The sequence below is a fragment of the Eupeodes corollae genome, chromosome 1, assembly GCF_945859685.1.
Source record: "Eupeodes corollae chromosome 1, idEupCoro1.1, whole genome shotgun sequence".
Taxonomy (NCBI): Eukaryota; Metazoa; Arthropoda; class Insecta; order Diptera; family Syrphidae; genus Eupeodes; species Eupeodes corollae.
The window spans coordinates 86979950-87002316 of NC_079147.1; the positions used below are offsets into that span (position 1 = coordinate 86979950).

Sequence of the window (22367 nt, forward strand, 5' to 3'; positions counted from 1 at the left end):
CCACGTAAAAAAATTCCTTTAGTTTCGAAGAACCAACAAGCCTCGGATACAGACGGATTCACTGTTGACAACCCACGCAAACGAAATAAGGAAAACAAACTTCGGATATGTACGTGGAATGTTAGGTCCCTTAACAGACCACGTGCAGCCGAACAATTAAAGGAAGCCCTAAGCTGCTGCAAGGCAGATATTACAGCCATCCAAGAAGTGCGATGGGATGGACCGGGACAACGCAAACTAAAAGACTGCGATATTTACAACGGCGACTGCTACCGAGAACAAAGACAGTGTCTATTTGGGTGTGGATTTGTTATTTTAACTAGGCTCAGGCAAAAAGTCTTGAGTTTCAACAGTGTGAGCGAGCTCATCACGACAATCCGCATCAAGGCTAAATTCGCCAACATAAGCCTAATATGCGCATGCCCCAACAGAGGAGAAAGATGAAGACACCAAAGACATATTCTTCGAGCTCTTGGACAAGACTTATGAGCAGTGCCCTGGCTATGACATTAAAATTGTCTTAGGAGATTTTAATGCCAAGTTAGGAAGAGAAGACATCTTTGGTGGCATAATCGGGAGATACAGCCTGCACGACACTACCTCCGACAACGGATTCAGGCTGGTCGATTTTGCTGCGGGGCGAGACGTTCTGGTAGCTAGTACGCAGTTCACGCATCTAAATATCCACAAGGGGACATGGAAATCTCCTGATCAATCAACAGTCAACCAGATTGACCACATTGCGATCGACGCACGACACTTCTTTAGTATCCAGGACCACTACCTCGTTGTAGCCAAGGTACGGCTACGGATATCCCGAGCCAAGCCAAAACAAGGAAGTACTGTCCTTTTCCGATCGAGTCTCTAATAACCTCTTACGAAGTCCTATGCTTCCTGCATTAAGCATTGAAAACCATTGGCAAATTGCCTTGCAGCCATCAGAGATGCCGCCTCTGAAGTGCTAGGTTTCACACGGCCACCACAGCGAAACCCCTGGTTTGGCGATGAATGCCGGCAAGCGCACGCAGCGAAACAAGAGGCATACAAAAGAGAGCACGAGAAGCGCGCGATCGAGGAGATAGAGGGATGTCACAACAGGAATGAGGTTCGTAAATTTTACCAAAAGGTAAAAAAAACCTCCACAGGGTACCAGCCACGAACCGAAGCCTTTAAAAACGATCAGAGTACCATTATAGTAGAACCGCAGTCTATGTTGAGAATATGGACAGACCACTTCTCCAAATTATATAACGGCGATGACGAATCGAATTCCGCTGTAAGGGAGATAGAACTACTCTACCTAGGCGACGCAGATCAACAATTCCGCCTACCCGACCTAGACGAAGTGGAGATAGCTATATCTAAACTGAAGTCAAACAAAGCTGCTGGTGCTGACGGCATCGCTGCCTTACTATTCAAAGCAGCAGGCGATGACTTGGTAGGGAGCATGCACCAACTCATCTGCCTGCAAAATATGGTCGGAAGAAAAGCATGCCCGATGAGTGGGATCTCAGGATAGTATGCCCGAAACATAAGAAAGGAGATCCTCTGAATTGCGCCAACTACAGAGGCATCATTCTCCTTAACATTGCGTATAAGATCCTCTCTGCCGTATTTTGTAAGCCATTCGTCAACAACCTGATAGGTCCTTATCAGTGTGGCTTCAGACCAGGAAAGTCCACTATCGACCAAATATTCACACTACGGCAGATCTTCGAAAAAACCCAGGAACTTCAAATCGATACCCACCATCTCTTTATCGATTTTAAAGCCGCGTATGACAGCATCTATAGGGAAGAGCTCTACATGGCAATGTCTAGTTTTGGCATCCTTGTCAAACTTATCCGTTTGTGCAAAATGACGATGGAGAATGCACGCTGCTCTATCAAGGTCGAAAAAGATCTTACCGATGCATTTGTTGTCAAAAAAGGTTTTAGACAAGGCGATGCACTGTCCTGCGACTTCTTCAACATCGTTCTGGAAAGAATTGTGCTAAACACAACCGTCAACACTAGAGGCACAATCTTCCAAAGGTCCATCCAATTACTCGGATACGCAGATGATATTGACATAATTGGAAGATCAAAGCGTGATGTCAGTGGAGCGTTTTTGAGAATTGCGACGGAAGCGAAGAAGATGGGTTTAGTGGTCAATGAGGGCAAGACCAAGTATATGCTGTCATCAAAAAAGTACACTGAACGACGATGTCTTAGACAAAACGTCACCATGGACAGCTATAACTTTGAGGTAGTTAAGGACTTTGTCTACCTAGGCACCGCTATTAATACAGACAACGACACCAGCGCTGAAATCAAACGAAGAATAACTCTTGCAAATTGCTGCTTCTTTGGACTTAGAAGGCAATTGAGAAGTAAAGTCCTCTCTCGAGCATCTAAAATCATCATCTATAAGACACTCATCATCCCGGTTCTCATTTATGGCGCTGAGGCCTGGACCCTGTCAAAGAAAGATGAGAACGTCTTAGGTGCTTCGAGAGAAAAATTCTTCGGGTGAGTTTTGGTCCCGTACGCATAGATGGAGAATGGAGGAGAAGATATAACGACGAACTGTATGGGTTGTACAGCGAAACTGACCTAGTTAGCAGAATTAAAGTCCAACGTCTTAGATGGCTAGGTCATGTAGAGCGGATATACATCAACGCTCCAGCCCGGAAGGTCTTAAAATCCAATCCCGAGGGACGGCGCAGTAGAATGAGAACGCGACTCAGGAGGGTGAAGAACTCAACCAACTTGGCGTGCGAAACTGGAGACAGCTAGCTAGGGACCGAGCTGGCTGGAGACGCATGTTGGTTGAGGCCCAGGTCCGCCCGGACTGTAGCGCCACCTTAAGTAAGTAAGTAAGTAAGTCTTATAATCTAGACATTGGCCAAAAGTGTAATTAACTTTTTATGAATCGGCTAAGGTTGATAGCCAAATTGACTATCATTTCCATTTCATCTGTGTTAGATGATTCATATCAATTCAACTCGATTAAACAATTTCAGATTGTCACAATTCATTGTTCCTATGGTAAAAATTTAAAGTTATTTCTATAAAATATATAAATAAAATTATTAAATTGAATGTGTTTTTAGTAACATTCTTCCTTTTCTTGCGTTTTTCTTCGAATGTCGTAAGCTACAAGAATGTGTTTTTGTACCTAAAAAGGTAACTTCAGAATCGAATTATTTTTAGGAAAATGACTATCACATTTTTGTTGGGACAGCATTTTAGGTATCAATTTGACTATAACCTTACTTAGATCAAACTCCATTATTTTGACTGTCATCTATCAACAATCACCTTAGCCGATTCCACCCCAGATTTTAATTCTGCTACTACAAACTTGTTTATGGTTTTAAACAAAATAGACCGAGATACTATAGAAGTATTAAAAATAATAATTAGATGTACATATATAGCTAGCCCATTATTTCAATATGAACAGTAAGTACCTATCATAGAAATATTTTGACCTATAAATGATGGTATCAACCAATTTAATTATAGTTCATACCTAACCTACCAATCATAAGAAAAAATTAAAATTTAAATATTTTTACAACACGTACAAAGCTACGCATGTATGTATATTTTATAGCTGATCATTTTAATAAATTAATCTAACAACATTGGAAGTAGCCATGAAAACCCGCAAAGTGGTTTGTCTGTGAGGCCGGATTTCTTTAAAAAAAAAATACAAAAAAATAACCGTCACATTTTAGCTGAATTTTTAGTATATAGATGCCGACTTTCAAAACACCTTCCTTAATTTTACAACTTAATTCAGGCTTGAGCACACGATTGAACGTCAAGTAGTCACCATTGAATTTAAAATTAGACGTTTTTTTTTAATTTTTCGAAAATTCCTAGTCTCTACCGTCCGGGAAGCTTTTTTGTCGTCCATATTTCAAGAACCAGTAGTATGGACTTCATATAAATAGTAATTTAGTTTACCCAAAATATTTCCCGAATTGGTTCTAGTGACTATAATTAAATGTTACATTATATAATGTGACGTGATACAAAACTATACTAAATAAATTTTGTATAAATCAAAAAAACTGAAAAAAAAAATAAATATCAGGTAACTCGACCTTTACAAACAAAAGATGGTTTTGCCTCCAAAATAATTTTATGCAACGAAGAATAGCGTTGACAGTTTTTTCTTATTAAAAATCTAAAGAAAAAAACTTTACTAAAAAATTGAAAAAGAAAAGGTTGTTTTCAACATTCAGTAATTTTTTTTTACAAAAATCCACAAGTCCACAAACTTTAAAAAAAAATGCTAATAAAATTGGTAAGAGTTGGTTTTCGGCTAAAAATCTCAGACAGATATTGAATTCAAACTTTTGTTATCGTATGCTGAAGAAAATTTTAAACTATAAGTCCGGGTAAATGAAAACGAAAATGTCCAATTTATAACAAGTTTTATTTTATTAAGTTAAATTTAACCGAATGATATCGGGTCAAAGAAAATCGTTAACTCTCTGGAATTCACAATTTGCATGGGTCTATAAATTGCTCAAACTTACAGTTTAACTTTTAATATAATGTACATACATAGATATGTATAAAGTTTAAAAAAAAGAGATGAACATAATTAGCAAAATTTCAATATATAAGAAATAATTCAAAATGAAAAGTGATGCCTCTTTAAAACATTTAAAGGAAATAGTATTCAATTTTTAAATATTGTGGCTCACTTTTAGTTAATTTTGTTTATCAAAAACACTTAAACCTACAACACAATAAAAAAGGGTTTTCGGCTCAAGTATTACGAGTAGGAGAACAAAACAATATTATACTGACTTAAAATTTTGTTTCGCACACAAAATATTGTTAATAACAATTTGTTAAGGTTTTAGACAAATCGACAGACGGAATGGAAAGTTTCACGGTTTTAAAATAACATTTGTCATTTGTATTGCTCTACGTCAAAATTGTTATTAACTCTTCAATGAATAATTAGAAAATTCTTCAATTTAAGAACATGGTCTGCGAGACAAGCATCGACGACGCGGCGTCATCACTGATGTACATAAGTGAAATGGACGTCCCTCCTTAAAAGAAACACCCTTTTAAATCACATACATAGAATCTTTTTATTTTAAATTTACATCACAATATTTTACAAATTCAAGTTTCATTAAGTTAACGATATTTTGCTTGTTTTAACCCATCATTGGTTTGCAAAAGAATTAGTCATATTCTTTTTTTATACCAATAAACCTCTTTCTTTTAAAATCTTAAAATATTAGTGGTCAAAAAGCCAATCCGAGAGATTTTGGAAGACTTTACACACGTTACTTCTGGGTAATCGCTGCGTTGAGTCCAATCATAAAATTTCATTTACAAGTATTTTAGCTATTGTTCCCGAACTGTCTCCAAAATTTGTATTTCTTATTTTTTTCGCATGCTTTCTAATGTTTATATTACATGAAATATTTATGCCCTTTTTTAAGTTGAATGAGAAACAATCTTTGTTGGTTTAACAAGTTCTGATATGATAGAGGTGATAGGAGAAAAAAGTATGAATAACTATCAATGAACTTTTAAAACAGTCGATTTCTTTAATTCCATTTAATAGAACAAGAATAATTACTCATCCATACATTTTTCCCACATGTTCAAGTTTGTAACGTACGTATTTATTAACATCTCGCCGCTTAGATCTTATGTATACTTTTGTGATATATTCTCAAGCATCTGGTCTCGCTTTTTGCAATAGACAGTTCCAGATTTTTCATTGTACAAAATAAATAACTATCAATAGGCTCACAATTTTATACTCACGGGTACTGCCTCTTGCGACGAATTGACAAATCCTACAAGAGTAATTCTTGTCATGTAAATTGCTTTTTCAAATAAGTCGATCGAATTCTTCATAAGAACTGTAGGTCCCATCCATCCCTGAAATAAATCCACATACGAATGGCTGAGAGATGTAAGTCACTAGGGATTGCTTGTCTATGAACTGATGCGCCGCCGCCTAATTATTTTATGAAATTTAAGTAACGTTCTTGCAGGAATTCGATTTTTTCGTAATTTCACATTTATCGTGATCGTTTTAATTGGGGCCTCAATATCGAATTTTTAAGCGAAACACTTGTTGAGGAATTTTGTTAAATGAATAATTATTAAATGATCTAAGATACTATGTCAAGATCAGTAGTATATAAATATAAATACAAATTTGACAGATACCTACACAACTCAAGTCGATAAGAAAGTACAACGAACGCCCCTGAAGAAAAATTAACGTCAATATTGCTTCATTGCCCACGAAAAAAGCCCATTTAACCAATACAAAATTCCTAAAAAAAAATAATTAACAAATATAATTGACAGCCGTAAGTTTGACAAGGCTCACAAAAATGTTTTTAATTTATAATCGGCCTAATGCAATTTGAATCAATTTGAGATGTACATACGTTCGTTTCCCAACTCATTGTTGAAGTGTCAAATAGTTACAATTTGTAACAATTAATAAAAGTATTTTTTTGTTGTCTAGGCAGAAAACGATGTACATATATAAAATGTTTTTGTATTCATCAATAGAACCACAAAAAAAATAGAGGCTAGTCATTAAAATCAATCATCGGAAGTTTTTGCCAGGTTGGTTATAACTTTCATTAAAAATGTATGTAAATAATATGTTATTCGACACGCATTTCCTCATTGGAATCAAGCATTTGAGTTTAGAGTTGAACATTAAAAATTTAACTGACAGAGACGCTTTCAGTGGAACGATTATGTATGTTTCGAAATGTAAAATTAAAAATCAACTGTTCATTGATAACGCCTTCATCACTGAAAAATTAAAAAAAGAATGAATAGAAAAGTTTTTGCAAGAAACTCGTTTTTCATTTCATTTTTGATATTAGTAGTTTGACAGATCAACAATTTCTAACAATAGTTGTTCTTAAATGATTAAAACAAATTCCAAAAATTCGTTAGAATTAGAAGGTTCAGACAACATAAGGGACTTCATTTGCAGTCAACTGCATTCTTTTAACGTTCATTTTGATCATAAACTTCAAACTCGGAACTTTACTTCACTAACCTTTACCGTCAGTTGATCGTGAAGAAAAAAACTACCAAAAACATAATTTTCCACGAAACATCCCTCAAAAAAGCTACAATTCCATCTCGACTTCTTTTTGTTTCTATTTAGGGAGATTTTTCTTGACTTACTTTCCAAGTAAAATTGCCTTAATTGAAAGGCAATTTTTTGGCAGGTGTTCAATTAAATACTAGAAACATGCCTTACTTTCAAATACATTATATCATCATAACCTGCCCAGTGACACTTGAATAATTTGTTTTGACATAACAACAATAGTTAACATTTAAAAAAAAAAGAAGTAACCTCTAATATTTTGACACAAGTAAACATCATTTTCTTTACTAACATTCCCATAAAGTTGCCTTTCATTTTAATTTTTCCCTCATTTAAGAGCTTTAAATGACATCTTTCAGTTGAAACCGTTAAAGAATTGAAATGAAGTTAGAAAATTTTACATTGGGAGTTGATTCGAATGTGTAAAAAAGAGGCTGGGATGCGACCACACTGATAACTTCCCATCCCGTCTGTTAAAAGTTTGCCTATATGTACTCGTATCAATTTTAACCATATTTTTGTAGATTTTATTTTTTTATGAAAAAACGGATTGTTGGATTTTTATATAAAAATTACTTAATATTGAAAACAATATTTTCTGTGAAATAAAATAAATTTGAAGCCAATATTTTTAATTTTTGAAAAGCTATTTGAGCCGAAAGTAAATTTTTACCAAGTTTTAGTATTGTTTTTTTTTTAGAGTTTTATTTTTTGTAAAACATCTTTCAATTCAAATTTTTTAAAAATTTTACCAAATGTTGAAAACAATATTTCTTATTAGATAAAATTAGTTTGAAGCTATTATTTCAAAGTTTTTAAAAGATATTTGAGTCAAAAATCATTTTTTACCAACTTTTGTTAATTTTTTGTTCGGTTTTTAATTTTTTGTAAAAAAACTGTTTAGTCGATTTTTTTCAAACTTTAACTGAAAATTGACAACAAGATTTTTTGAAAGATAAAAGTAAATTAAAACCAATATCTCAAAGTTTTGAAAAGCTATTTGAGTCGAAAATCAATTTTTACCAACTTTTATACATGTTTTTTTTAGGTTTTTATTTTTTGTAAAAAAAAAATGTCAATTCGATTTTTTTTAAATTTTACCAAATGTTGAAAACAATATTTCTTAAAATATAAAATTAGTTTCAAGCCAATATTTAAAATTTTTGAAGAGATATTTTAGTCGAAAATCAATTTTTACCAACTTTTATACATTTTTTTTAGGTTATTATTTTTTGTAAAAAAAACTGTCAATTCGATTTTTTTTCAAAATTTGTCCTAATGTTGAAAACAATATTTCTTACAAAAAAAAATTAGTAAGAACCTATTATCTCAAAATTTTGAAAAGATATTTGAGTCGAAAATCATTTTTTAACAACTTTTGTTAATTTTTTTTTTCGGTTTTTAATTTTTTGTACAAAAACTGTCAATTCGATTTTTTTCAAACTTTAATTGTATATTGACAACAAGATTTTTTGAAAGATAAAAGTAAATTAAAGCCAGTATCTCAAAGTTTTGAAAAGATATTCGAGTCGAAAATCAATTTTTACCAACTTTTATAATTTTTTTTTTAGGTTTTTATTTTTTGTAATAAAAACTGTCAATTCAATTTTTCTCAAAATTTTATCAGATGTCAAAAACATTATTCTTCGTTGCACACAATTGTTTTAGAGATGAAATCATATTTCAGTCGTAAAATTTTGGAGGTGACAAATTTTTTTTTTCAGTTTTATTGATTTTTAAAAAAAACCGTTAAATGGATTTTTTTCAAAAAATATATTTGTTTGGTATCATGCTACAATATATTTTATAAAATTTAATTCAAGTCTCTAGCGTTTTTGGTTCGTAAGATATTTAGGGTTAACCAAAATTGTCACCTTTTTTTCAAACTGCTATGGTGAAAAAACCACCCGCGCAATTTTCTTGAGAGCCCTTTCTGCATCTTTCTGCCTTATTATCTGTATAACAAAATTTATTTGAAGGCGATATCTCTTCTGGTTCTTGAGCTATGGACGACGAAAAAAACGTCGCGAACGTACGGATGTACGGACGTACGAACGTACGTACACACGCACGCACAGACATCTTTCTAAAAATCTTTTATTTCGACTCTAGGGACCTTGAAACGTCAAGAAATGTCAAAATTTTCAATTTGATAAATCGGACCCATTACAATAACTTCCTATGGGAAGTTAATAAATAATGCATAATTTCTAAGGCCTAAAAAAATGTATTATTCCACATTGAAATTTACCAATAATGACAATATGTAATGTTTTCTGATTACTAAATTCATCTTGTTCAGAAAACGTTGTGTTAACTTGAGCCTCATTACTTTTTCTTGCACAATTCCGGCCTTGTTCACACAAAATATATTTCATGTGGGTGCTATGTACTGTGTGCACATTTTCAGTAAAATTGCAAGTACTCTAGCCTACGCACGTACCGGCTTTGTTGCTGCTGTTTCTTTTTGTAAGGCTTTGTGAAGTGATTGCCTCTTGATACAACATCCAAAATATTATCGAAACATAATTTAAAGAAAACAATTAAGAAGCAAAACAAATGTGAGTAATAATATTTTTAATAGCTAGATATTCACCAACAATAATTTAATTGTTATCGTAATCACATTTGCTAAACTTTGACTTCAGACTCCACCAGCCAGGCAGCATGATAAAGCAGCTATTTCTATCTTGATTTTTGTTTTATTTTGTTTCGGTGTGTTATTTTACTTAACACTCTTGCTTAAGATTTGTTTTTGTTTTTTATTCAATTACCTATATATGTATATATATTTTTATCGTATCATTTTGTCGTGGTGAAACTCATTTTCATTTTCGGTGTTCCCTTTGTGGGTCGGTCGGTCGGTTGCATTTCCATTATAACTATATAACTGGGTGGTATTCTTGTTTGTTCTATTTTTTCTTCTAGTAATTCAGCGAGTTTTGTTGTTGTTCCCTGACTTTTTTGAAGGTTCATTTAGATAATTTTGTTAAAATGTCTGAAAAACTTGATGTTATTATATTCGGAGCTTCTGGATTCACCGGCAAATATTGTGTCTTGGAGGCAGTTACTGTTTTGGAGAATCTAAAATGGGGTATTGCTGGAAGGAATCAGGTAATGTTGAAAAAAAATCATAATTCCCATGAACTTATAATAAACTTTTCTTTTATTTTATTTTTAAAAAATAGGAAAAATTGGAAGCTGTTTTAAAAGAAATGGGCAAAAAGGCTGATAAGGATTTATCCAAAATTCCAATAATTATTGCTGATGTTGGTGATGAAAAATCACTATCGGAAATGGCTTCTAAGGCAAAGGTGAGTAATAATCCCAATAGAGATAGTTTCCCATAAGAACAAAATGTATCTTTCATTTGCATATACTTATTTTTGCAAAGATGATTTCATACGGTTTAATTTGATTTGAAATCAATGGCAAAATCAATTTAATTTTATTTGGTTTGGTTTGAGTCATCTTAGACGATGCATATACTCTTCGAAAAAAAATCTGAGGCTTTTATATTTTTGTTTGTAGACTTTGTTGAATAGAAAACAGAATTTCTAGTGTTAAGGTTCCACGGTATGAAGTTAACTATTTCCAATATTTGTATTTGTAGTGTTTTATTGCGCATTAAGTTAATTTATTCAAAAAATGTGTGAATTTATAAAGTAATCAATTTAAAAATGACTTAGAAGTCAAGTAAGGCAAGTTTATAATATCTTATGACTAGCTACCAACAATTTGATTTCTAATTAAGGCAACTTTATTGGAAAATTAATCAAGAATAATGGGCGTGTTCAGACAACATAAGTTGTTTTATTTGCAGTCAACTGAGTTCTTTGGACATACAGTTTTGACAAAGACAACTAGTTAGTTTTTCAAGTGTCATAAGCTGCAAACTCGAAACCTTATTTCACTAAAACCTTCAGTTGATAGTGGAAAAACTACCAAAAACATAATTGTCTACAAAACGCTCCTCAGACAAGCTAAAATATTACTTATTCCTTTTACAATTTGACAAAGAACCTCTTTACAAAAAGCATTAAATGGAAATATCCAGAAAATTAATAAATCACATAGTAATAAAGATCAGCTTTCAGTTAAATGACAAATTATGATTATCTGTCATTTTGAGAATAAATTTGGCAGTCAACTTCATTCTTTGAACGTAAATTTTGATCAAGGCAACTAGTTAGTTTGTCAAGTGTCATGAATTTCAAATAATTCAGAACTTTATTTCACAAACCTCTTCTTTAAGTACATAGTAAAAAAAACTACCAAAAGCATCACAATTTGTATTTTGTGTTGTAAAAAAAATATCTTTTCCAAATTGACAAGATACAGAAAAATTGATACAGAAAGCATTAAACCTCTGCTGCATTATGACCCACTTAAAAAAAATGTCCTGGATTTGCTTTTAATACATTTTGGTTAAGATTTTTATAAAAAAAAATTTCGAAAAAGTAAGTAAATTTTCAAAAAAAGTCAGTTAGTGATGTTTCTACCAAAAAAATCCTTGCCATATATGGCGTTCTATGCAGTAAAGAAACTTCTTACAAATAATTAAGTTTATGTTTTTATTGATTATTTAATCATATTTTTATTTATATTATTTTTATTTTTATATTTAAATATTTACAAAAATCAAAAAAGAGTAAATTCAAATGTGAAAAGACATAAAACAATTTCTGTCAATGTTCAAGCAAAGGTAAACACCGCATTTGGAACAAAATATAAAACTTCGAAATTTGCAATCATTATGGCATTGCTGTCTGTCGCTTTTCCATTCTGAAAGATGATCCATTGATCCTTACGGACTTCATTCAGAGGATTGGGTCGCGCCAAAGCCTTCTTAGCTTTTTTCTGGGTTGAGGTCGATGGATTGGAATCCAAAGTTCTTTTCGTGCTTTTCGGAGTACAAGTGATGGAAGCTGATCAACCCTTCTTTTTGTTAAACGTTTTGCCAACTTTGCAGAAATGCTCGGTTACTGCCATCTTGAAGTCGTATAAGGGCATGGACACGTCACTTTTCTTACGCCATAAAATCCATGCATTTACTACGCAAGGGTCCAAGAAATGGAAGAATATTTATTATGGGCCATTTCTTTGATCGGATTCCGGTCCGGTAAAGTGCAAGCATCAAATCAAATAGATTCACACCTCCCATGTATTTATTGTATACATCCAGAACCTTTGGACAGTCCATTTTAATATACATTGTTTCCTTTCTGCAGTATCGTTTCTCTTCTGTTGTTGGATTACATCCCACAAAAGATGATAGCATGTTTACAACTTTGTTGTCGTACTACGATACAAAGGATACTTTTTCACCATCGATATCTGCCACCCTTCTTTCGCATTTCCTTTGCTGTGGGGGCAACAATATTTGGCACTCTGTTCAATCTTACCGTTCCTAATGGAACCAGTTCCGTTTTGGTCAAATGTACCTGAAGCTTTGGGCTATTGAACCAGTTATCGAAGAAGATCTTGTGGTTTGTGTGTCTTGGTAGAGTGGCAGTCAATCGTGAAGCAACATTTCCACTCACACCAACGTTAGGAGCATCTTCTGGATATGTATTACTTTGATCTTCAGCGAAAAGATTAAAGTCATAGCGAAACTCTGACACTTAAGACCAGATTCTTATAACCCCATTTGGGGTTTCTTTGGGATGCACTGCTTCAGTGGCATTTGTAGGAATTGTTTGCTCGTCAACTGCAAGGAATTCTTTCTTTGGAATAAGAGGAAGACGATCTCTAATTTTACACAGAAGAGGGCTTACTTTAAAAAGTTTATCATGTCCGGGCAAACCACGCTTTATAAACTTATCGTGGAGATATCGCTTTATGTCTCGTAAACAAAACCTTGACCAATTTCTGAGCTCCAATATCCTCTTGTTGAAGGTAATTTCATCAAGGACATAAACAGGCAAATACCAACAAATGTTTCTATTTCTTTTACCGTTATATTGGTCGGTTTGTTCATATTGATTTGTAAAGCTTTTCGGTAAGATTCATCTACTATCATTTGAATCAAATCTTCGGTAAAAAAAGTGAAAAACTCAGCTGGAGTCTCAAAATGCGACATGGTATCTGGCAGTTCCCAGTTTCCTAAAAAAGGGAAATCTTCTTCTTTGTTCGTACCATTTGAATCACTCCAAATTGTGTTCTGCTGTTTCTTCTGTTGCACTTTCTTTTGTGGCACAAAACTAGCTAAAAGCTCTTCATCTTCAGAGTCGAAGTCACTCGTTTCAAAAACCACCTCTTCTGATTCTGCGGATCCATTCCTTTTTTCTTCGTTATCTGACTCCAGTATTTTCTCTTCACTTTGAGGTAGAATCTTGTTGGGAAAACGGATAATGCCATTATGGTATGATGATTTTTAATCTATATTTTCTTAACTGCATACACAGCCATATATGGCCGTTGATTTCTTGATTTTTTTATTTCTGTCTAAAAAAGCAACTTTAAAATTAAAAGCCATATATGGCGTTGTATGCAATAGAGGGTTAAATGAAGTTGTGCAGAAAGTAAATCAATCATAGAGTAATAAAGTTTAGCTTTCAGTTAAATGAACAAAAAATGATCAACTGTCATTTTGATAAAAATAGACTTGACTTAATAGTTAGTGAGATTTGTCTGTACTATATTTCCAGTCAATTTTCCATTAATGTTGCCTTAACTGGAAGGTAATTTTTTTGCAGCTGTAAGATACTAGAAACTTGCCTAACTTTCAAGTCCCCTATGTAGTCTGAACCTAACCAATTTGTAGTCAGCTGGCCAATTAGATACTAGAAACTTGCCTTAACTTCAAGTCCTTTATGTCGTCTGAGCCTGCCCAATCTCCCTAACTATTTAGTCATGTCTATTTATGTCAAAATGATAGGTGATCATGTTTTTTCATTCAACTCCAAGCTGAATGACATAACCCTGTGGCTTATTTATTAAAATAGCTAGCTAAAAAATCCATTTAATAATTTGTGTTTATTTCTTTTCAATATACCTACAATATAACTAATGTTCTTGTTGACAATGATGTTTCTCTATTCTCTATATCAGCTGAGCGTAGACGGTAATAAATTATTGAAATCAATTAACTTTTTGCTTGAGCCCAAATTCACGTTCAAAGAATGCAATGTTCCCTATATTGTCTGAACCTGACCATTTGTCATAGTTTTTTTCATTCATTTTTTGTCATTCATTTTTTAAAACTTGTAAAATGTGTATCTATTTTTTTTTCCATTAGTACAAGGTTTTATTTTTTAATTTAAAGTTTTAAATTTATCAAGTAATAGCTCCTACTAATTCATCGGTCTTTTTAAATATTTTGAAAGTTTGAAAGCACGCCACGCGGCTATTCTCAAATGGCTTTTGCAGAAGCGGTATGGATGAGGAAGAGGAGCAAACATTTCTTCACTTGGTCTGTACTTGCCCTGATGTAGCTTAAAAACACAAGAATTACCTAGGACAATTCCTTTATAAAGATCTAAACGTTCTCAATCATATTAATACAATCATCCTTCCATGTTTCATAAGTGATAAGGATAACAACTTTTTTCATCGACCTTAGAAAAAAGCCTCAAGACTCATGTGGTGTCACAATGGGCTATTAAACTGGCCTGAGTGTGACTTACTCCATCACGAACAGCCACTATAACCTAACATACCCTTGAAAGCCGCACATAAACGGTTTTCATATTTTGTTCACAATTAAATTGGTTTATGCTTTAGGCACAAAATTAACATTCCATTTATTACTACAAATTTCCTTGTTGCTACTCTACAGGTTGTAGGTCTATTTCTTTAATCTGACTTCTAGTACAAAGTTCTGTCGATTCTATTCGTGTGAACTTGACAAAACTTTGGACTTGAGATCACAGAAATTGTGAGTAGAAGAATATGCTTCATTAAATAAATTTTCAATCAATACAAAAAAGTATACCTTTTATCAAATAATATGGATAATTGATATGTTCTTGATTAAGTTCGTGAAATGTTTCCAATTGCATACGATTTAATGAATCGAAACTTCTTAAATACACCTTGTACTTGGGCAAATGCAATATAAATTAGTATCAGTGAACTTGAATTTATTTATTGATAAAATTCAATTAATCACTGATTTGAGATTATTTAAAATAGAGTTAATAATTTATAATGTCGTTTAAGTGGAAACTTATCAAAATCATTATTTAAGTTGTACTTAATGATTATAAATATCTTTCAATTCTGGCTAAAAAAAATCAAAAACTTACTAACTTTTGTCATTCAATGTGTTTGCCTGCAAAACAAAACATAAATGTTTATAAGAAATGTATTTTCCAATAAGAGGTTTCATTTGGACAAAAAAAGAAACAAATATTGTTAAAAAAAAAAAATTGGTATTTATACCGTGATAGCGACTAACAAATTTCCACGACCACCTGCCTACGATAACTTTACGCCTAAACCTTATCTTTCACCCGAAACAAAAGAAAAAAGTCTAATGTTGATATTGGGGGCCAATTACACATCTGCAAGAAGTAAACTGTCGAGAATTTGATAAAAATTTATGATTTTTTTAGTTGATTTTATTGTACACAACTTTAAAGGTGACTACTACCTAAATAGCGGACTGTTCTTTACACTTGTTAAGAGTCTTATTGGACAACAAATTGTAGAGTTTTTATCTAAATTGCGGTAATTTTTTGGACTAAGTACATAAAATCACAGAACTATAGAATAGTACTTATTGATTCAAAATATCTTTAATGCACTCACTTTAGGGCAATATACATTTTAATCAGATAATTTGACATTTAATAGCTAATATAAATGTTAATGTTTTTACAATATGTTTTAAGTGGAACCTACTAAAAATAAAAATACTTACAAATGGTTCTCGAAATTAATTCAATAAATCTTAATAACTTGATGTTTTATTATAAGAGGCATAACTTTACAAACTGCTGTCGTTTTAGGTCTCGAAAAATTGCATTCGATTTTCAGTTCTATGACCCTTTACTCAGGTGGTAATTTGTATTTGTCAAAAAATCTTAATAACAATTCAATTTCATCAGCAATATGTCTGGTTTACATTTATTTAAAATAAAGATAAACAAAAACAAATGGAAACAATAGATGATGGCAAATATAATTAATGTTTTATTTAACAATTATAAAATATCCAACAGATAAACAAACAAATGTTTAATTTAAAAACAACTGAATGTTTATTTTGAAAATAAAATAAATTAACTAGCCCTAGGTTAATAACATTTTAAGCGGATTTATTTCCAAAAATAAAGAAAGAATACAAATAATATAAATTGTTTAAATTGCACTCTTCACGTTATCTTAATAAGACGGACTTAAAATTGAAACCAAAATATTTTAATTAAAACAGTAAAGAAAGAGGAATTGCTATCTGCTACGATTCGGCATATTCAGACAACATAAGGGACTTTATTTGCATTCAACTTCAATCTTTGAACGTACATTTTGACCAAGACACATAGTTAGTTTTTCAAATGACATGAAATTCAAATTTAGAATTTTATTTCACAAACCTTTACTTTAAGTTAATAGTACAAAATCAACAAAGACAATATTTTCTACAAAACACACCTCAGGCAAGCTAGAAGTCCATCACGATTTGAATTTTAAAGAAATATTAGTTATTTTTTTTTTAAATTGCCAAGAACCCTTTTACAGGAAGCATTAAATAAAGTTTTCCAGAAAGTAAAAAATCATAGAGTAATAAAGTTCAGCTTTTAGTTGAATGAAAAGACATGATCAACTGTCATTTTGATAGAAATACACTTGACTTTTAGGGAGATATGTCTTTACTATATTTCCAGTCAATTTTCCATTAAAGTTGCCTTAATTAAAAATTAATTTTTTTGGCAGTTGGCAAATCAGATGATAGAAACTTGCCTTACTTTCTATTCCATTATGTCGTTTGAACCTGCCCAATTTCTTTCTATTGAATTTATAGGAAATGGTTTACCCTTGATGTTTCAAAATGATGTTCTCATAGTCCAATTAACTGAAGAGTTAGGTTAGGTTAGGTTGGAGTGGCTGTCCAGATATCATTGACACACGTAGACCTCAAGGGTCCATTGTGATACCACTAATGAGGTTACTCATGGGAGAGTAATGAATTTAAACAAACCATTTTGTACTTTTAATAAAGTTAGAGAGACGTTTTGTGTCAATCGTTGCCAGTTCACTGGTATTATCGGAGAAGGGATTACCGAGAAAGTAATTCCTTCTAATGGAGAGTGCTGGACATGTACATAGAAGGTGTTGGACTGTTTCCTCTTCCTCCTCGTCCATGCAGCTTCTACAGAAGTCATTTGTGTAGACCCCTAGCCTCAGAGCATGTCTACCTATGAGGCAGTGTCCCGTTATTACTCCAATTGTAGAGCTTATACTTTGTCTGCTTAGTGATATCAAGCCTTTTGACCGTTTTAAGTCAATACTTGGCCAGGCAGGTGGTACTTTGTGACCATCTAGCATTTGTTGTTTCTAAAGCATATTGCTTGAGAAGATATTTGCATGTAGCAAGTGGTGTTCCTATGTTATGTTTTTGTCTAACATAAGGCAGAAGTGTTCCGTTTTTGGCGAGCTCATCGGCTTTGCAATTTCCCGGAATGTCTCTGTGGCCCGGCACCCAAATGAGGTGAATGTTAAACTGTTCCGTCATCTCCTTTAGAGATGATTGACAATCGTGGACTGTTCGAGAGTTTGTGGAGACAGACGCGAGAGATTTAAGAGCGGCTTGGCTGTCCGAGAAGATTCGTATATCCTTACAAGATATAACGTTTTCTTTGAGCCAGGATAGTGCTTCTTTAATCGCCATTACTTCTGTGAGATGATTTACAGAAAGGTCTAGTTCATCTTTACTGGAGGAGCTTTTAAGAAGGTTGTGATTAAGCAGTTGTGCTAGTACCTCCCTATAACGCTCCCAGTTTGTATTCCGGTGATTTCGAAATCCCGTAGATGTATTTGCTACATCTTTGAGCTCAAACTGAATGTATTTGTGGTCAGAGAAGGACTTCTCTTTTGAGACATGCCAGTTTGAAATCATATTGTGGATCGAGTCAGAGGTAAGTGTAATATCAAGTACCTCTTTCCTATTTTTGGTTACAAAAGTGGGTTCATTACCAATATTACTTATGAGTAGGTTAGTGCTTAGTAAATAATCAAATAAGTACTCACCTCTCTCATTTATATCAGAGCTACCCCATACCGTGTGATGGGCGTTAGCGTCTGAACCAATTAGGAGACCAACTTTTTTCGATTGCGCGTCCGCAATTGCCTTCCTCAAGGTGTTTCCTGGAATTGGGCTGTCGTGGCCAAGGTAGGAGGATATGAGCCAGTAGGTGGCTTTATCTGTTGTTAGGACAGCGGTGGTGGTGTCCTTGTCGCTGTAATTGGGGAGTAAAAATATGTTTAAGTCATTTTTTACTAACATGCATGACCTTGGTTCACCTTTCTCCGATGCATACAATATTTTATAGCCAGGAGTCCTGAGACCTCTGATGATGGAGTTTGAGACCCACGGCTCCTGTATTAAGACGATGTCTTCCTTGTTCATATGCAGTCGGAGTATCAGGTTGCTTGTGGCCATGATGGAGATTAATCTGTACTAATCGCAGCATTGCTACTATTAGTCAGATCAACCTCCACCACTGTTTTGTCGGCGTTTTCCTCGTCTGAGGAGGACCTAAGCAGGTCTTCCTCACTCTGGGTGATGCCTAGGGTGGCGTCTTCAGTCTCCATGTCGGAGTTACTGTCGACTTTAGTTTTAGCCTCCACGTCGGATGGCTTATTTGGGGCAGTTGATGACCCCTGTTCCACTTTTGGTGTTGCATCGACGTCCATTTTCGTTGCCAATGAATCGCTTCCCTCCGCTGAAGAGGCTTCTGTGGGGGGCGTGTTTAGCGTATCTTCATCTTTTTTGTATATACGCATCATGATTTCATCGAAACCATACCTAATCACACCTTTGGTCGCGGCCAGTGGAGCCAGTGATTCCCTATTGATCAGCACGAGAGCCGATCTATAGTGACCCACTGTCTCCTTCTCAACCTTTGGTACTTTCCAGTCGTGAGTAGGCAGGTCCGGATTACTTGTTTTGATCAGTTTCATGATCATGTCTGGACAGTTGTGAAGAGTCGGAACCCTTATACGTGCTCTTGGCCGGCAAGGAATATTCTCCCTTGCAACAACCTCGAGCTTGGCACCCGGCCAGACTTCTGGCAAGCCATTGACAGCAGCCCTGTATAGATTGAAAGATCTCTGATCACCACAGGCGATGAGTTTGATACGATTTTGGTACCATCCTGCATCGGCTGTGTCTGGGAGAGGCCCCTGTGTCTGAAGAGTTAAATGAACTTTTTTTTGGACGAGTAAGAGTTTAGATTCAAGGCCGAATTTAAACATAGCAAAAACACAAAGAAAAAAATGCAACATTGGCATTTTTTTGGAGCTCTAATTGTTGATTGATATACATAATGAATAATCTTATGGTCGTCTATAATTTAAGCATAAGAGATTTGAATATCTCAAAAAGTTTCGTTCCTGCCACATGTAGGAAGTGAGTTGCAGAGCATTGGTTTTTCCCTTAATTTGAATAAATTTTACTGCGAAAACCAGCACTTTTTTTGTTCAACTTGTTCACCATCTTCGGCCCGAGTTGCTTGTCGCTCACTTGTTCTGTACAAATGAGTAGGTATGTGGCTTCTTTCAAAGATGTCAATTGCATATGCGTAAACCAAATTAATTATTGTGCAAAACAATGCTCTAAAACATTACGTGACAGCTAGCATAAACTTGCATTTCATTTATCGCCATACTAAATGTGAAGTCTGCAAATTCGATTTAATATCAATATCGATAAAATCAACGTCCAATATTAAATTCGTGTACAAATTTAAAATATTTTATCGGTGCATGGTTTTTCTTTCTTATAGATTATTATAAATTGCTGTGGTCCATATCGCTTCTACGGCGAACAAGTTGTTAAAGCCTGCGTTGAAGCTGGAACCCATCATGTAGACGTTAGCGGAGAACCCCAATACATGGAGACAATGCAATTGAAATACAATGACTTGGCCAAGGAAAAGGGTGTATATGTTGTTTCAGCATGTGGTTTTGATAGTATTCCATCTGATTTGGGTGTGATTTTCTTGGAGAAAAATTTCGAAGGTAATTGAAGGCTAGGCTTCGAATGCAAAACAATTTACCATATTAAAAAAACAACAATGTATTATCGTTTTCATTGAAGGTACCATCAATTCAGTTGAAACTTACTTGGAAAGTCATACTACAGGTGGTAGTTATGGTGGTGCGTCAATTCATTATGGAACATGGGAGTCAGCAGTTTACGGTTTGGCCCATGCTGGAGAACTTCGTGATATTCGATCAAAACTCTACAAATCACCACTGCCCAAATTTCAACCAAAACTTAAGGCCCGATCAGTTATTCATACATCAGATGTAATTGAAGGTGTTTGCCTACCATTCCCTGGATCAGATAAATCCGTAATCCAACGTTCACAAAGATTCTTATTCGAAACTGAAAAGAAAAGACCAATCCAAATTCAGACTTATGTCGGTTTTCGGTAATTGTATACCTTTTTTTTTAAAGTTAAAACAAATTACTTAACATCTTTTTTATCATAGCTCCATGATGGCTGCTTTGATTGTAGCCTTTGTTGGCATTGGTTTTGGAATAATGACCAAGTTTGCTCTTGGACGTCAAATGCTTTTGAATTATCCCAAAATTTTCTCATTTGGTTTTGTTTCACATGAAGGACCAAGTGAGGAAAAGTCAAATGCTACTCGTTTTAAGATCACAATCAAGGGTAATGGATGGCCAAAGACAGAAAAGTTGGCTGAGCCAACTGATCAATTCACAGAGCCACCAACGAAGAATTTGATTGCAAAGGTAACCGGATCAAATCCAGGTTATGGGGCAACTTGTGTTGCTTTGTTGGTTGCAGCAACAACAATTCTAAAGGACAGTGATAAGATGCCTGGAAGGTAAAAGTCAAATATTTTATATTTAAAATACAAATTAAAAAAACTTTTCTTTCTATTTATCAGTGGTGGAGTCTTAGCACCTGGAGCAGCTTTTGCCAAAACCAATATGATTGCTGATTTGGAGAAGTATGATCATGGCATTAAGTTCGAAATTGTTGCAAACAAATAAAAACAAAATATGCAGCTCAGCAAAACATTCGTATCACATACAAAAATGAAATGATTCCTTTTTTCTATTTATTATCGTTAATCGGCTTCAAGTTAAAAACTATAGTCATCTAATTTTGTAATGCTTAATATTATATAATCTACTTATTAAAACAAATATATTTACTAAAACTTTGGAAATTTTTTATTTGAAAATTAAATATAATATATTTTGAATAGAATTTAGCTTAATTTTAACGCAATAAACTCCCCTCGTCTTTAAAATCTATTAGACAGTAGGTCAATGATAGGAATTTTTGAAACTTTGAATTTTGTGTAGTGCGACATTTTTTGTCTATACCAATCGCAAAACTTCTGTCTGTTTTCGAGCTTCTCTTCTTAGTTTTAAACTATCAGGATTTTATTATTTGGAACTGTAATAATCAATGTTCTTAAAGTTTTTTCTGTAGGTTCTTCAATACGTTGTGCAAAGTTTTAAAGTAGTATGAAAATTGTCATATAGATAATTGCACCAGGTTTGTGAAAAGACAGTAGATATTTATGTCGAATTTGTGAAAAGTGAATCCGTTGATTGGATATTTCGTTAAGGGGTTTGGTACTGGATGATCTGGGATTTATGCTAGATGTTAAGCTTGTAAATCTACCCTCTTCTTGCAAAATAAACCCAGGGATATTATCTTATATATATTATCGCCTTCGATTTCGACTATTATTAATAATTGAATCGTTTATTTTCAAAACATGACATGTCCACATTTTAAAATTGTTCAGGAAACGAAAAAAACTTATTATTTTATGTTTGCGTGGGATTTTAACTTAAACAAAAACAGAAAAACCTAGGCCTTAACACATCTTGCTGGGTTCCGTTCGTTACGGATTTTAAAAATGCCAATAAAAAAAGATAAATTCAAAAACCGTTTTGGACATGTCATGTTTTGAAAATAAACCATCTCAAATATATTTTTGAAGTAGTTTAACTTATCTTAATTCCATTATATTTTTGAAATTTAGTCAGAAAAGAAAAAAAAGTGAAACCAAATAAAAATGCTTGC

General features: G+C 33.6%; 1 protein-coding gene across 4 annotated transcripts in view; it reads left to right on the top strand.

Moving 5' to 3' along the window:
• LOC129943217 (saccharopine dehydrogenase-like oxidoreductase) overlaps nt 1-21489 on the top strand; it is a 35427-nt gene extending 13938 nt beyond the window's left edge. The window contains exons 1-7 of one of the 4 annotated variants that reach the window (XM_056052515.1): nt 9533-9683; nt 10051-10236; nt 10311-10436; nt 20076-20310; nt 20390-20726; nt 20788-21147; nt 21211-21489. In XM_056052515.1, the coding sequence (XP_055908490.1) occupies nt 10117-10236; nt 10311-10436; nt 20076-20310; nt 20390-20726; nt 20788-21147; nt 21211-21316 (1284 nt within the window). In that variant the 5' untranslated portion in view covers nt 9533-9683; nt 10051-10116 and the 3' untranslated portion in view covers nt 21317-21489. Of the gene's footprint in view, nt 1-9532; nt 9684-9821; nt 9838-9888; nt 9905-10050; nt 10237-10310; nt 10437-20075; nt 20311-20389; nt 20727-20787; nt 21148-21210 lie in introns of those variants that run through there. The other 3 variants (XM_056052518.1, XM_056052517.1, XM_056052516.1) reach the window with 3 other exon arrangements.
• Nucleotides 21490-22367: the final 878 nt, after the last annotated feature.